Here is a 17214-nt window from a genome sequence, read left to right as displayed (position 1 = left end):
TGAGATAGCTGTGGAACAGAGAGGTTAAGTAATTTGCTCAAGCTCACATGGCAACTAAATGTCTAAGACAATAATACATCATTCACGTTTACTGGGAAGTCTCCATGAGACTGTGAACGTGCATGTGAACGCGCTTTGTAATTCGCAGAGCATTTTACCCTTTTTAGTTAGAATCTCTGTAGATGCTGGACTTTTTTGGCCATCTTTAACTCTTCCCTTCTCTTTCGACGCGATACTTCCTTTCCTCGGCGGCAGGGGTCGCTGCATCGCGCGGGCACTGACAGGTCCTTCTAGCCCGCAACGCCGGCTGCTCGCTGGTGCCTATAAGTGGCAGTACTGAGCTCAGTAGACAGCAGTCAGCCGCTGCCGGTGCCAGGGCCGGGGCTGCAACTGGAAGTGGAGCTGGACGCGGAGGAACTGAAGCTGGGCCGGGGCGCAGCGCAGCACCGCGCCGGGGCCGCAAGGAGGGGCGTTTCGCTGCTGGCCCACCGCGAGCCGCCCCCAGCCCGCTCCAAGGCGCCCTTTCTCCAGGCCGCCTGCCTCCGCCTTCCGCCTGCCTCCATTTCCCCGGAATTTCAGCCCGGCGCGCCTGCACCCCGGTCCTTCTTTGGGTGGGGAAGCTCCCGGCCGCTATTCGGCTTCACTCCTTCCTCGCAGCCTGGGCTCTCAGCTCCCTTTCTTCTTTTCCTGGACTGGGTCCCACCCCCTTCGATCCCCTTCTTTTAGCTCAGGCTCTCTGCTCCTTCCCTTAACAAGAGTCCCAGTAGCTTAGCCACTTTTCTTAGCAGAGGGTCCCCGCCTTCCCTTTTCCTTGCCTGAGGTCCACCCCCATCCTATTTCTTCCTCTGTCCCTAGGGTGCTGCCTCTCCCCTCCCCCACCCCCTTTCCCAGGCCTGGAGTTCCAAATCTTTTGGTCTCCTCTTATGGCCCTAACTGGGTCCTGGTCCCTCTTCCCCAGTTTGGCGTTCTAGATCGGGAACCCAGCCTTCTTTCCACCTCCAGAGGGCTGCTTCCACAAAAACACATCTCTCAAACATGAACTTTGCCTAGAGACTCCCGCAGTCTCTCTTGCCCCCTCCTGCTGACCCTTTGCTACCTATGTCCCAGGTCTTACTCTCATTTTGCTAAGGGTCGGGGGGGATAAGCAGCGGGATGCTTCTGTGGTCTCGCGCCAGTGGCCTCCCTCCGCCTCGAATCTTCCCTTCGTTGCTCGTGGTGGTAGCCTTGGTGGGGCTGCTACCCGTTCTCAGAAGCCATGGCCTCCAGCCCAGCCCTACCGCCAGCACCATCAGAGGCTCCGAGCCGCCCCGGGAACGCTCGATTGGGGATGTCACCACCGCCCCACCGGAGCTGGCCCCCGAGAGCCGCCCTGTTAACCATTCCTTCGCTGAACACAGCCCAAAGGCTCGAAAGGCCTTTCCAGTCCTGGGCATCGACTACCAACACGTGCGCACACCCTTTGAAATCGCCCTGTGGATCCTACTGGCCTGCCTCATGAAGATAGGTAAGTCCACCTCGCCCCCCGATGCTTCCGCTGTCACCTAGCTGATGAGCCTGTTGCCCATCCTTACCACTTGAAGCTGCCCAGGAATGAGGGTCTGGACTGCTCCTGTATAGTAGGCAGCCTCCATCTGGCCATCTTGATGCTTTTCAAACTTGAGCTCTGCGGCCTCGTCGCGCGGAAGCGGGGGAGCTGGGTATTGTTCACGGGAGAGAGCAGGACTGGAGGATGCTTCTGGCCCTAGGTACCTTCAGCGAGGCTCCCAGGCCTGGCAGGTCTCCTCTGGAGCCAGGCGCCCAGCTGTGTGTGTGTGAGACAGGCGTGTCTTCAGCAAGTGACACAGTCTGCTCTGTCACCAGCCACCAGTGTAATTACATGCTTCATGGAAGGCTATTCCAGGACAGAGGATCTTTCTACTTGGTTTGCCTAAGGAGTTTGGGTAGCGTTGGGGAATGCGTGTGCTGGAGACTCACAGGTGTGGTGGAAGATGAGGCATCACTGTATTCTCACCTTCCTTCCTTCATCCCTGGAGTGTTATCAGTCAGTTCTGCCTGCCCAGGCTGGTCAGGAGCCCCTGAGTCAGTTTCCTGCCCGGGAATGCCATTCTTTATACAGTTTATGGGACAGGGGGCCTTGGGAATTCCTGAAGTCTGGTTTGAGGCGGGGGAGGGAGAGTGGAGGAGGGTCAAGCTCACCTCCAGGTTGCACCCTGCTGTGTCTCAAAGTGCTGTACAGGCTGGCCAGTCATGGTGGCCTGCCTGCTACTCGGCCGGTGGGAGATGGACGGGTGGAGAAGCTCAGGATGTTCTGATATGAAGTGACTTTGAAATGTTATTTTTGGAAGAAGGAAACAGAAAAGTGGTTCCCCTCCAGAGGCTTGTCTCCCTGCTAGGTCTGAGCACTTCTGCTGGGTGATAGATGATAGAGATGCTCCAGATGACAGATGCTCCAGATGCTGCTGGAGCTCCCCAGAGCCTGCCCAACCCAGAAGTCCCTGGAAGTAGTGTCCTGGGGGGCTTTGACATCCGCCTTTGCCTTTTTTGCCCCCAGCCAGCTGTGGAAGGCACGAGGGCCTGGGACTCCGCTGCTTTGGGTTTGGAGAGTTTGTGATTCTTGGCAGGAAGCCTTGCAGCTCTCCCAAGGACATGCGGGAGCTGAGGGCGATGCCAGGCTGGAATGAGGCAGGCTCCGGGACATGCTGCAGGAGGGCTCGGGTGCTTCTATCGTGACAGATCTAGGAGCTGGCTTCCTGATTCAGGGCTTTGGTGCTGTGACAGTGGCAGGCTTGTATATGGGGCTGGGCCATCACCACCTATCCCCTGATGGCAGCCCGGAAAAAAATCAAGGCCGGGGCAAGGGGAGTCATGTGTACTGTTTCTGACAAATACATGACCTTGAACAAACTGGGCTTTTTTCTGCAGGTCTCGCCCACCTGTGAAACCGGCAAGAATCTCTAAATTTGACCATATCCATTGAATCCTGAAGCCCCTGTGTCCTAATTTGTTGTAAGAAGCTGAAGTGACTGATGTGTCATTTGCCTGTGTGAGACTAGGAAGAGGCCTCACAGGCACTATTTATAAATTGCCCTCCTCCTCGCTCCAACCCTGTCACCTCCCAGCTGCACCTGGCATTGTGTTAGGGTGTGGGGGGGGCGCGGGGGGGGGGGGGGGGCTAGTGCACGCACGGTGTGTCTCGGTGACTTCTGGTGGGTCAACAGTGTGACCACTAAGGTCCTACTCTGGACAGTCAGGAGTTTGTCCCTGCAGGCCTGACTCCAGTCCCAATGGGACCAGGTTTGGCCTGATTTGTCCCCACCAAAACTGTGCGGGGACCCCAGGCAGTTGGCAGAGGTGGTGTCATGACACGGGTGTCAGCCTAGAAGTTAGGAAACTTGGCTTTTTGTCCCGTCTCCCTTGTGACCTTGGGCCAGTGACGCCTCTCCACTCACTTGTCAGTTGATCTTTGTGGCTTCTTCCAAGTCTGACGTTTTTGCCATTCCACTGACTTGGGTAACCCTGGCAAGTCATTCAACCTTGGGCCATAGTTTTCTCATTGTAAAAGTGAGGATGCTGGATATGATCTCTGAGGGCCTTTGCAGTTGCGAAAGACTGTGTCTCTGCTTTGACAGGACGTTTTTCTGCCTCGCTAGAAACAGGGGTACCCTAGCATCTGGCCATCCTGGCGAAGAGAGTAGAGAGAAAGGTGATCTTAAGGGTCTCAGTTCAGGTGGCAGAAAGTGAAAGCCCATTTCCCCCTTTTTGTTTGGCTGTTTGTTTTTTGGCCACACAACTTGAGAGATCTCAGTTCGCCAACCAGGGACTGAACCGAGGCTGTGGCAGTCAAAGCCCGGAATCCTAACCACTCTGCCAGGCCGCCAGGGCACTCCCCCGGCCCCTTTGCAGTGTTGAACTGAGGTTGGCACCACTCTGCCCCTTACCCTCTCTGACTCTGTTTTCTCAAGTATAAAAAGGGGGAAATACTAGTATCCAGTTATAGAGCTCCTGACGTGGTAATGACAGAAATTAACGCACGTAAAGCTGCCTTTGGGCTTACAGGAAGCGCTCAGTGAGGTTCAGTCACCCCTGTTGGTAGTTTAACCGCCTCAGGTAAATGCCTTCCTCGGAGGCTGGAGGATTACAGATCTCTCGGCCTAGGCTGCCACCAGGAGCCCTTCCTTCAGGTTTCAGGAAGGACTGAAACTCAGTCCCACCGACTTTATTCTTCCTTTTGCTTTAGCAGGTCCTGTGGGGGAGGGACATGGCACCCGCTGACTCCGGGCGCGGGGTGGACTTGAGGGACTGAGGCCATGCTCCCTTTCTACTACACCCTGGAGCTTTGGAGTTCATCTTGGGGTCTTGCCTCTTCTCTCAGAGCCCCAGCGTAGGTAGGCGCCCTGTTGGAGGCCTCATTCTGTCATCTGTGACAGCTGCTTCCCTTGCCCGTTACCCCTCCTTTAAGAACAGAAGGTTCTGTGTGCAGTTCTCACTCTTGTTCTGGTCGTGGAACAGAGCCTCAGGTAGACACCAGCCGAGGGCGGATGGCGTTAGAGCCGAAGATTAAAAAAAAATTCTTCACCAGGGAGATCATCACCCATGGCTGATTCATGTCAATGTATGGCAAAAACCACAATAATACTGTAAAGTAATTAGCCTCCAATTAAAATAAATAAATAAATTTAAAAATAATAATAAAGTGATGCTATGAAAAAAAAATTCTTTTAGCCTCACAGGTGCAGCATGTGGAATCTTAGTTCCCGACCAGGAATTGAACCGGTGCCTCCTGCAGTGGAAGAACAGAGTCTTAGTCCCTGGACCTCCCGGGGAAGGCCCTAGAGCTGAAGTTCTGGAGTAGATGCTTCTGGGTTCTTTCTGAGTGACTCAGTGGGTGACATCGGGCAAGCCTCTTCCCTTCTCGGGCCTCTTCTCTGTCTCTGACAGTCAGGGATTCTTGCCTTTTCTTCGTGGGGAGGGCCTAGTGATGTGAGCAGGGGGTGAGCCCATTGGGAGAACTTTGAGAACGACTCCAAGCCCTGGGTAGGACCACTCCGCATCCCACCCCACCCCACACTGGGGTTTGGACCCTGCATGAATCCCGCTTTATCTCTCTGTTTACCTGGCTCCCAGTCCTGCGTGTGTTTCAAGGGAGTGCCTCGCTGTAACCCAGCTCTCCGCTGGCACCCCACACAGTTATTTACCCATGTCCAGCTCCTGGCAGCCCGTGAAGCAGGTATTCAACTGGTCTCCTGACCACAGACAAAAAAAAAAAAAAAAAAAAGCCTTCTTTTGTCCCTTCACATCTTATAGCTTTTCTTGGTTTTGGTTTTTGCACAGTGCGTCCTGCCATGTCTTCCTCAGAACAGGTCTGTGAGGAGGGGAGATGGGGGTCATTATTGCCCAGTTCACAAGTGTGGATATCAGACCCAACAGCTAGTTTCCTGTGTAAGACTAGAACTCACTTCTCTCACTTCTCAGAAGGAGAGAGGAACAACCTAAAGGTCACCTTGAAACTGTCCCTAGAAGCCCAGGTGGAACTCTTCAAAAAGGAAAAGGTGACCTTTTTGTCTTTGGGAAGAAACAGCAGAATACCTGCGGGACAGTGTGGGGAGGTCAGCTGGGGCCTGGGAGGAAGGTTCAGGTAGGAGACCTGGGTCCCCAGGCGCCAGGGCACTTGGAGGGTCTCAGCTGGTCGTGTGGCCTGGACTTCACTCAGCTGAGCCCCCACGAGGTGCCCCTCTCCTCTCCATCCTGCCCCTCGCGGCGGCTGCCCCTACAGTTCTGGTGGGAAGGACAGACAAGGTCTCAAAGTCGGGGCTGTGCCCCTGGTACCTGCGTGACCAGGTACCTGGTGTCTCTGAACCTGACTTGCCTCATCAGGAGGATGAAGATGCCATCTCTGTCTTCCAGGATCGATGCAGAGGCTGAACGTGGGGTGCCCAGCATGGAGCCCAGTGCTGTGGCGGCTTTTCAGGGCCTGTTCAGGTTCCTCCCCTTTAGGCAGTCTTCCCAGGCCACTCCAGCCCACAGCCGTTGCTTTCATTTCTCCCCCAAAGCCCTATCCCTTATTGTTTATCCACAACTTTGGCGTCCGGCCTAGCCTGCCCTGTGACATCTTTTCTGTTGGGGGGCTGTGTGTTTTAAAAAGAATTACCATTTATTGAGTATCTGCAGAGTGATGTCAGGCACTTTCCAGAAGTAATCTCTTTTAATTCTTACTAAAATCGGATGAGATAAAGGCTATCTCTGTTTCGCAGATGAGGAAACAGCTCAGAGGGGTTATCCGCTGTGATGTGGAGCTGCCGTTCTCTGTTTGAGTCATGGCACAGCCTCCTCTCAGGGTACAGCTGCATCTCCCGCCCTCACGTTCCCCTCAGCAGATGCCCGTGCTCTGCAGGGAGTAGCTGCCCAGCTCACCGCACCTGCTAGCGGTGATTTTAGTACTCCCTGTCGGAGCTGGTGGCTTCCCAGGTGGCTCAATGGTAAAGGATCTGCCTGCCAATGCAGGAGACGCGGGTTCGATCCTTGGGTCAGAAAGATCCCCTGGAGAAGGAAATGGCAACCTACTCTAGTATTCTTGCCTGGAAAATCCCAAAGACAGAGGAGCCTGGCGAGCTACAGCTCATGGGATTGCAGAGTAGGACATGACGTAGTGACTGAGCTCTCACGCCTTCGGGGCTGGCGCTTGTTGATGGCAGGAGCTCTCTCCCTCCACTAAGAAAGCCACTGGGGTTCTGTGCCAGCATCCTCTGGCCCCATGAACCTGTATTTGTGCACCTGAATCCCGCAGCCGGGCTGGGCCTATCGCTTGTCTTCTGCTCGCGACCCTGCCTGCCATCTCTCTGCTCTCTCAGTGGTCTGACCCAGCTTGCTTCTCCCCTGCTTGGACAGGGGAGGACCACTTAGAGGGTTGTTTCCTTTTGCCAGCAGGGGTGGCTAGCCTTGTGATTACCATCTCCTGCCTCTGGGTGGAAAGGGTGCTGAGCTGCTTTGGGTCACCCTTGGGGCCCAGCAGGGTCTCCTGAGAGGCAGCCTCTGTGTTGAGAGCAGGTGGCACGATTGTCTTTAGCCCTTTAAGGCAGGTGGAGTTTAGTACTATTTCTCATTAGTATTGTAACTTGTTTCCAAATCACTTGCATATACACTATTTAATTCTGATCTTCTCAATGGTCCTGTGGGCTAGAATAGCAGGTGGTGCTTTTGTTTTTGCTAATATTTATTTATTTATTTGGCTGCACTGGGTCTTAGTTGCCACACACAGGGAGCTTCAGTTTTCGTTGTGGAATGGAAATTCTTACTTGCGACATGCGAGATCTAGTGCCCTGACCAGGGATCGAACCCAGACCCCTTGCATTGGAAGCACGGAGTCCTAGCCACTGGATCACCAGGGAAGTCCCTCGCAGGTGGTATTGATATTCTCATTTTACATCCAAGGAAACCTCAGGGGGGTCACTTAACAAGTAAGGACTCAGTCCCCGGACTTATAACCCAAGGCCCTGTCCTCTTTCCTGCTTGGTCAGGTCATTGCGAAGACAAAGGGAGACCAGAGGTCCCAAGAGGCTTTAACTGGAGCAGATGACCAGACACATCCCTGTTGGTAACCTGAACGGTTGACAGGAGGGACAGTTTCCTCTTGGAGGAAGGAAGGGCTAAAGGAGCATGGTGGTTTGGGCTGCTCTGGAGCCCAGGCCACCTCAACTCCAAGTCCTTGATCCCTCACACATGCCTAGTATTTGTATGATAAAGGGTGTGAGTGTGTGAAGGCTGACAGCCTTGGGGTCTGTCCTTCTCCTAGTCTGTGGAGCAGCAAACTTTTGAAATGGAGAGCTTTCCCTTTCCCTTGATGGGTTGTAGGCCCTTTGGGAGGAGAAAGGAGAGGCCGAGGAATGAAATACAGCAGAAAACATGCTGGATGGGGCAGAAGAGGGAAAGTCAAGAGACCTGAGATCTGGTTCTAGCTTTTTGCTGCCTGACTGTGTGACCTTTTAGGCGAGGCACTGCTTCTCTGAGCTGTCATTGCCTCATTCACAGTATTTATGTTAAATACTTGTTAATTTTGTGAGCCGTCACATATCAAGCTCCTGTTTGAGACACTGTGTCAGATATTGCCCAGTTGGAAAGCACTGGGGTTGAAGCCCAGATCTGTGTGACTTTGGAGCTTATGTTCTTTTATCATCATGCCCTGATTCCCTTTCAGTTCAAAAGTTTTCTTTTTCCCATGATCATTTTAAAATAGGGAGGGAATAAAGGCATTTCAAGTCTTGGCTGCTCTCTGTGAATCACTTCTTGGGTTGGGGGCGCGGTGTAAAACTGTGTGCCCCCCTCCCCCGCAAAGCCTTGCTATGAAGCAAATAGGCCTTCTCGGAGGTGGTAGCATTCAGAAACACGGGAGGGACCTGGGCTCCCTTCGGGAATGCCAGCCTGTGCGCAGCTGGCTGGCAGGCCTTCTTCCCTCCCTCCCTCCTCCTGTCTCCCCCCATCCCCCGCCCCCCGCCACCCCCCTTTCCTTCCGTGGTGGGGAGAGAAGGCTCACTCAGCAAACCCAGGACCTGGGTTATCCCTGAGTCATCCATCGCCTGTGTGGGCCTCCTTCTGCAGCGCTCACTCCCCCTGCAAACGTCTGAGTCAGACACGTCTCCCCAAGGTTGTCTGCACACACCGTGCTGGGCCCGACCATCTCTTTAGATGCCGACAAACATCAACTGGTACTTTAAGGCGGCCCGTGATTACATGTGGGTATTTTTAATCTTATAGGCTAATCTAATTTTAACTGAACTAGGTTTTGAGTTGGGCTCGGATCAGTGGGCTGCCCCCATCCCCTTCCCTGAGATCGTGCTGACTTCATTTCCTTCCCCCCTAAAGTTCTATCAACACATGAGACCAGTTTGGGGGTCTCTTAGGTCAGATGTGACCCCTGAGTTCTGATACTGACTTGATGAGAGCCTGGAGTTTCCCCAAATTACCCAGGCAAGCGCTTTCCTGAAAAGATAGCGTCCTTAAGCAGCTCCGAGCGAGATTCAGAAGTCCTATTCTTTCCCTAGTCCCCTTCCCAGCCCCTTGCGGGGGACACTTGCCCCCTAAGCCCAGACTGGCCCTTCCACAGCGCTGGGCCTATTTGAGACCAGGTCACGGAAGGCAAAGAGGTGATATCACAGACGTGCACCAGCAGAGTCTATGAGTTCACCAAAATAAGAAGCAGCTAACACTTACATAGCACTTCTGTGTGCCAGACAAACTCATGGAGGCTCTGGCTTCGGGCTGGCCAGCCAGGACTGAGGGCAGCTAATTAATTCGTCTGTTCCAGCTGAGGTCGTAGAGGGAAATGAGCTGAAACCGACCAGTAGGCTCTGAGCTTGGTGGCCCGTCAGGGAACCAGGAAGAGTGGGAGACCCAGGCCCGGCTCACCGGGAGCTTCCAGTCTGCCTGGAGAAATGGTCTCTCTGTGCTGAAAGCTGGGCGGTCTCCTGGCAGAGGCGAAGTTCAGAGGGAACAGGCAGTCCCCGAGGGCACAGATGGTTAGGAAAGGCTTCTCGGAGGAGGGGGAGCTCGAGCCAGTCTTGAAGATGGAGAAGAATTAGGGAAGCAGGCAGGACAGGAAGAGCTATTCTTAGTATGTGATTCCAGACTAGAATGTCAGCCCGTTGAGGGCAGAGCCTTCGTTTGCTTTCTCCTCTGTGCCTGGCACGGAAGATGGGCTCCAAAAGATCTGAGGGGACAAGTGAGTGTATGACTGACTTCCGTGTAGAGATAGTGTCCGTGGGAAGCGTTTGAGGCAGACAGGAGACCCACCTGACACAGAGGGATGTCAGGAGTCAGCCAGCCTGCGTGGAAGTGCCTCCCCCCGCCTCTCCCATCTCCCTCTGCTTCGCGCTAATGGAGGGTCTGCAAGGGCATCCTCTCTGAGCTGGGTGGGGTCTCTCTGGGAGAGTCTGGATCCATTTGGTTTGCCCTCAATTTGTGTAAGTAAAAGCGAGATACCAGAGCTTCCTCAGGGAGCCGCCAAGAGCCCTAATTGAATTTAGCTTTTCCCAGTAAGATTCCTTAAGTCATCAACCGCACCATGACTGTGAATTAATGAGACCAGTGGCCATAAACTATGCAAAAAGTCAGTCTCGCTAATTTATAGTTTACCCAGACAGGAGGATTTATGGCTTCCCTTTGTTTCTATCTGTGTGCTGGAGGTGGGCTGGGGCCAGAATCTCCTTTCGGTGGCAGATTTATTTTTACAATTTGAATACATAAAACACATTCATGGTAAAACAAAACAAACAAAAATAAAACCCAGCAGTAGAGAAGGGTATTAAGGTAAATGTTAGCCTCCCCCCTTCTCTGACCCCTTCCACTATCACTCTCCCCAGAGGTTACCCCTGTTAACTTTCTTGTGCACCTTTTCAGAAACTCTCATGCACGTATGAGTGTGGGAGTGTGAGGACAAATCTAGCTTTTTTTTAAAGTGTATTTTTAAAAATTTGTTATTTATTTTTGGCTGTGCTGGGTCTTCATTGCTGTGCAGGCTTCTCTCTAGTTGCAGCAAGTGGGGGCTGCTCTCCAGCTGCAGCACACAGGCTTCTTATTGCTGTGGCTTTTCTTGTTGTGCAGATCACAGGCTCTAGAGCAGGCAGACTTCAGTAGTTGCATCATGCGGGCTCAAGTAGTTGTGGTTCCTGGGCTCTAGAGACTAGGCTCATGGGCTTAGTTGCTCCGTGGCATGTGGGATCTTCCCAGACCAGGGATCAAACCCATGTCTCCTGCATTGGCAGGCAGATTCTTTACCACTGAGCCACCAGGGAAGCCCCTAGATTTAGTTTTTATAAAGCCAATAGTGTAAGGAAAAGAGCTCTAGGCTTGGAATCAGGGACTGGGTCTAGTCTTAGCTCCACCTCTTTCTATGAATATTGATCTGTGGCATGTCATTTTGCTTTCCTGGGCCTTAGTTTCCCTGTCTGCCGGTTTCAGTTGCTGAAAGGCTGTCTGGGACATTCCAGTAGGAAAGGCAGTCATCCCAGGGGAGCCCCTTCTCTGGTGACACCTGGGCAGACAGGCTCTCAGAGGGAGATTTCCACAGCCCTGTTGTTTTGGGAAATGGTCCACTGCTGTCATGAGCCCTGGCTTCAAAGCATAGAATTCTCATGTTCATGATCATGGTCATCTCCAACTGTGGTTCAGGGTTATGGGGTTAAATAAATGGGTCCACAGAGAGCCAACTCTCTTACTTGGGAAGAAAGCACGGGTAGGAACTTGTGTGGCTCTGGCTGAGATGCTGAGGGGCTCAGAGAGGAGGAGAGATGAGGGAAGGCTCCCTGGAGGAGGTGATCTTGAGCAGTGGGCCAGGTGAAGACGAGAGACTTGCTGTTTGAAGAGATCCTGGCTTAGGTGGGAGAAGGGACTGAGCGACCTGCTTTTCTTCTAGTATCTAGGCTTCTAAAGAGTCTTTCTGAGTTCTTGATGGAGTTTGGGGAGCCCGTGGTACCCCAAAATAGTCTACCCCATAGACCCCAGAATAGTCTACAAATATTTGTGTGTTTTTATCAGAGGAAGAAAGCCCATAGTAGCCACAGATATCAACAGGATCTATTCCCCGCCACCCCCCCTCGCCCCCAGCAGAAACATTAAGAGCTTTTGACTCTTTGACCTGTGGGAATCTGAAGACAGGTAGAGGATTTTCCTCAGATGAGTATGTGTTAGTTGCTCAGTTGCATCTGATTCTTTGCGACTCCATGGACTGTAGCCTACCAGGCTTCTCTGGCCATGGAATTCTCCAGGCAAGAATACTGGAGTGGGTAACCATTTCCTTCTCCAGGGAATCTTCCTGACCCAGGGATCAAAGCCAGGTCTCCTGCATTGCAGACAGATTCCTTACCGTCTGAGCCACCAGAAGTGGTAGTTAATTCTGTCCTCAGTGGGGTTTGCCTGGGGAACTGCAGAACTCCTTTTAGGCAAGGGGAATGAACCCCGTCAGAATAAGCAAGCTGTGTCCTGGGAGAAGAGAGGGAAAATGACTCTGTAAAGTAGAGAAAAGCTTTTTTGGACTGGGGATCAAAGCAGATGAGAGAGACCCCCCTTGCCCTGTGTAGGCAGGCAAGGTACTAGGTTCATTCTGCCCCCTGGTCTGCTGGGTTTCCAGGGTGAGCTCAGCTTATACCCTGGGAGGTAACTCAGGCCTCCTGCTGTTTTTCTGTTTTGAGCAGCCAAGGCCCAGACAGTCCTCTGAGACTCTGTTAGGTGACACAGCTACCTTGGAGGCAGTAGAAGCAAGGCCCTGCCTCTGAAGGGGATAAGCTTTGGAGGTATACCACTAGGCAGTCTCGATTGGCCTCTGCTGTTTCTTGGACTGAGCGCCGCCACCTCCTGCTCTGACCCTGATTCTGGGAGTGAAAATAGAGAATATTAGAGATATTAGAGGTAGAAAGAACCTAATCATAGCCTATGGCCCCCGGACCCAAAGGGGAACTGGAGATGTTTTGATCCAGTCCTCTCACCTCCCCATTAAGGTGCAGAGAGGATGTGCCCAGCATCACGTGAATTAATGGCAGGGGGAGGGCTTTCCCTGTTCTGTTAACTAACCCAGGGGTCTCTAGGCAGTAAGAACTGGACCAAGAGGAGGGGCCATGGTCTTTGGCCTGGATGTTGGTATCTGAGTAGTGGCAGCTGTCTGCATGCATGCTTAGTTACTTCAGTTGTGTCTGACTCTTTGCAACCCAGGACTTAGCCTGCCAGGCTCCTCTGTCCATGGGATTCTCCAGGCAAGAATACTGGAGTGGGTTGGCTGCCATCTCCTACTCCAGGAGATCTTCCCGACCCAGGGATCGAACCCATGTTTCCTACAGCTCCTGCATTGGCAGGCGGATTCTTCACTGCTGAACCACCAGGGAAACCTGGTAGCTCTCTAGTGGGCCCTAAAAGCCTAAGGAAGGGCAGCTTCCTGCTGGACTTTCTATCAGAAGAGCTGTTCCTGGCCAGGAAGCCATTTGGCTTTATCCAAACAGGTCCTTGCAGGAGAAGCAAGTGCAAGCCTTGCAACCCAGAAGCTTCTGCTCTCCCCCATCAGATTCTTCAGGCCTTTGACTCCTTTACCAACCAGCAAAGAGCCTGTGAGCTCTGCTTTTTATTGGATCTTTGCCATCAGTCCAGGGGATGAGATCTTATCTCCTGGGGCCAGGGCCCACAGGAATCTGGATGTCATACCAGGTAGGCAGGATGCCAGCATGGAGGTAGGGCCAGCTCACCCCACTGAGCCCAGCCCAAGACTCTGGGTACAGCTCAGTGCGGGAGGGGAGCCGGCACCCTACCACACCCTCTGGGCCTGCCTGACTCGTGGAGCTAATAAAGACGCATGAGAACTGCTTCTCTCAAGGAGCTTTAAGGACTTGTCTGAGGAATTCAGTGTAGGTGCAGCAAGAGTCAGGCAGTAGAAAGTGGGTGTGAGTTGAGGTGCAAATAGAATTCTTTGAGGGTAGAGAGGAGGCAGAAAGACCTTCCTGGGACTTGCCCAGTGGTCCAGATGCTAAGACCCCATGCTTCCAATGCAGGGGGCCTGGTTTACATCCCTGGTCAGGACTCTAGATCCCATAAGCCGCAACTCATACCTGGTACAACCAAAATTAAATAAATAAATATTAGAAAAGGAAAAAAAAGGAAGACCTTCCTACCTTAGAGGACCAAGGAGGCTTCATGGAGATGACTGGTGAACTAGGCCTTGAAGAACAGGTAGGATTTAGATGAGACGCTTGAGTGAAACAGGGCTTACCGGGCATAGCCCGAAACTTCGACTTGGGGCAGGACTTTCAGATTGCAGAGAGTGGCCCAGAGCAGTTTCCTCAGGAAACATGGTAGTTAGGAACAGAGGCTTTGCAACTTGACAGACCTGGGTTCAAATCTTAGCTCAAATCTGTAGTGACTCGGGCAAGTCACTTTCCCTGTTTGAGTCTCAATCTGATGATCCCTGACGTGGGGATCTTCCCAGGTAGCGTGAGTAGTTAAAGAACCTGCCTGTCAGTGCAGGAGATGTGAGAGATGCAGGTTTGATCCCTAGGTCAGGAAGACACCCTGGAGAAGAAAATGGCAACCCACTCCAGTATTCCTGCCTGGAGAATCCCATGGACAGAGGAGCCCGGAAGGCTATCATCCATGGGGTCACAAAGAGTCAGACACAGCTTAGCATGGACGCATGCAAACATGGGGTAATGCCTGGCAGGGGTGTCGGGAGGATTCAGGGAGAGTGCCCTTGTAAGATGCGTGGCACAGAGTTTGACACATTCTGAACATAATGATCAGTGGTGGCACTTAGGAGTCCTTCTAGGATCAGGAGGAGGAGAAATAGTGGCTTGTTTTCTGTGACTCCTGAATCTCCAGCAACTGAAAAATCACTCAGCAAGACTTCCTGATCCCTGCTGGGGATCCAGTGCGGTGCTCAATGCAAGGGTAAGGTGGCTGCAGATAAATAAAATTTATTATTTCAATGAAGTGGATGGGACACTTTCAAGCATGCACCAGAAAACCTTTTGGAGAGATACTGTCATTCTTCTTTACACAAGCGAGAAAACTGAGGCCCAGAGCACTTGGGTGACTTGCCTAGGATCACACAGGCTGACTGCGGCACAGCTGAAGCCAGACCTAGGGCTTCCCGTTCCAAGTCCTGTGCTCTATCTCCTGCGTAACAGTCCTTTTCCCACCTCGCTGGAGTAGCAAGACTTATCACTTGAAGCATTTAATGAGCAAAGCGAGATTTTGTATGACAATTTGATATGTAGCTATAAAAGCACTAAATTTTGCAGCACAGATGATGATTTTTAAAATAGACCCAGCTCTGATGAGGTGCCAGGTGATCTGTGCCAGTGTTCAGGGCAGAAGATTCTGCCACTTCATAACTGCATCACCTTGTCTGAGCCTCAGTCTCCACAAGCAAATGGGATAATGTATGTAAATCCCCGAGCACATCATAAGCGCTCAGAAATGGGAGTTACCACCGTCCTGTAGCATTAAAGGAAGAGGAGGGAATTCCCTGGTGGTCCAGTGGTTAGGACTCCCTGCTCTCACGGCTGAGGGTGTGGATTCAATTCCTAGCAGGGAACTAAGCTCCCACAAGCTACAAAGTGTGACAGAAAAAAAAAAAAAAAAAGAAATTGTTTTAAAAGAAGAGGAGAGGGTGAAGTGAAAAAAGGGAATAATGACGTGCTCCCTGGTAGCTGCCGTGGTGGTGGTGGTGGTTTAGTCATTAAGTCGTGTCCAACTCTTGCGACCCCATGGACTGTATCCTGCCAGGCTCCTCCGTCCATGGGATGCTCCAGGCAAGAATACTGGAGTGGGTTGCCGTTTCCTTCTCCAGGGGACCTTCCTGACCCAGGGATCGAACCCATTGCAGGCAGGTTTTTTACCAACCGAGCTACGAGGGAAGCCCCTATGATAGTTGTGCCGCTGCCTGAAGCCCAGAAGGACTTCAGGGAGATGAGGCTGGAATGAGCAGGGGTCTTTATGCTGGTGTCTTCACCAGATCCTCACGTGGTGGTGGTGGGGAGTAGCAGGTCAGGTGAGGGTCACAGCGCGTGCTGCGGGCATGGGTGGACAGCTGAGAGGAGGCCCAGTCAGCTGGGGGGAAAGCCTGGGCTGGGGGTCGCTGAGAGATAAGATTGGGTAGGTGGGCTGGGCTGGATTCCGAGCATCTAGAACTCCAGCCAGGGGGCTGCTGACTCGCAGAGCCTCTCCGGCTGGTAGGACAGACAGCTCCATGGGTCGAATGGAGCTCCTTCTTTGTGTTTCCCCCTCTGTCTAAGTCACAACAAGCATCTCTAACCCGGTGACTCCAGCACCGGGCCCATTCCCCTCCGTCTGTAATCAGCCCTCCACAGAGCAGCCGGTGTGGTTCATTTAGAAATGTAACCCACAACATGGTCTTCCTGTGTTTGCTGACAAGTGCTCAGTCGTGTCCGACTCTGCAAGTCCATGGACTGTAGCCCGCCAGGCTCCTCTGTACATGGAATTTTGCCAGACAAGAATACTGGAGTGGGTTGCCATTTCCTCCTTCAGTTCCTGTGTTTAAAATCAATCTTTCTTTTTTTTTTTCTTTTTTCTTTTTTTTCCATTTATTTTTATTAGTTGGAGGCTAATTAGTTTACAGTATTGTAGTGGTTTTTGTCATACATTGACATGAATCAGCCATGGATTTACATGTATTCCCCATCCTGATCCCCCCTCCCACCTCCCTCTCCACCCAAAAATCTTTCAATTGCTTCCTGATGAACTTGGGATAAAATCCAGGAGAGGTGTGTTCCATCTCCCCCTCTCTCCCTCACTGCCTGCTACTCTTTCCCCTGCTTCACTCACACCAAGCTTCTTGGGTTCCTCAAACCAACCAAGCCTCCTTACCAGACCTCTTCCTCCATGGGGCCGCGGCTCTTGCTTCCCCCTCTTGGAAGACTGCTTAGAGACAGCCACAGGCTATCAGCCTCACTCAGGCTCTAAATCAGGTGTCATCTCTTCAGATAGGCCTTCCTGGCCACCTAGTCTAGCATGTAGCACCCTCCACCCTGGCCCATGTGCTTCTGGGTGCTGAGGTCACAGCCGGGAGCAAAATGAGGAGGCTCCTGATGTCAGGGGGCTCTCAGGCCAGTGCAGGGTGTTGGACAGTGGGCACAATGTCAGGCAGCGATAAGTGGTCTGAAGAAACTAGATAGGAGAAAGACATGCTGCTTTGGATGGTCAGCGAAGCTGACAGCTTTTGAGCTGAGCACATGACAAGAAGGAGCCTGTCTTTCAAAGATCAGGGCCCCTGAAGAGAGCATATTTGAGGAACCTGGGGTGGAGTAAGAGGGAGGGGTGGTGTAAGGACAGAGAGGAGGGCAGGAGCCAGACCCTGCTCAGCCCGTGGGCCTTGGGTTAGACATCAGATCGGGTTCTGGGTGCGCTGCCGCTGAGCCGGGCCGGGATGCGCAGACCACAGGTCTGACCCGGGGAGGGATGTGGTGAGCACCCTAGGCGTCAGAGATGGCTCCCAGAGCTGGCCTGGGTTCTGGGCTGGCCTCGGCGAGCCGAGCAAAGCAGGACCTTGGCCCAAGGCTATTCTGCCAGGTCTGCGAGAACAGGAGCAGAGCTTGGGAACAGTCGCCTCTAGCCAGGCCAGGGGTGGGAAGGAGAGCCCTGTTCAGAGAGGAGTGGACCGGGAGTGGGAGGGGGGTGAGAGCACGTGGGGCGGGGAGGGACCAAGTGAGGTGCCAGGCTCTGCTG

At 52.8% G+C, this 17214-nt stretch overlaps 1 protein-coding gene across 1 annotated transcript in view; it reads left to right on the top strand.

Moving 5' to 3' along the window:
- Positions 1 to 341: 341 nt before the first annotated feature.
- SLC9A1 (solute carrier family 9 member A1) overlaps positions 342 to 17214 on the top strand; it is a 51263-nt gene continuing 34390 nt past the window's right edge. Inside the window, exon 1 of the mRNA XM_061148311.1 lies at positions 342 to 1504. Within this exon, the coding sequence (XP_061004294.1) occupies positions 1153 to 1504 (352 nt within the window). The 5' untranslated portion in view covers positions 342 to 1152. The remainder of the gene's footprint in view (positions 1505 to 17214) is intronic.

The sequence above is a fragment of the Dama dama genome, chromosome 8 (assembly GCF_033118175.1).
Source record: "Dama dama isolate Ldn47 chromosome 8, ASM3311817v1, whole genome shotgun sequence".
NCBI classification, from domain to species: Eukaryota; Metazoa; Chordata; class Mammalia; order Artiodactyla; family Cervidae; genus Dama; species Dama dama.
This window is presented reverse-complemented; position numbering and strand designations above follow the sequence as displayed.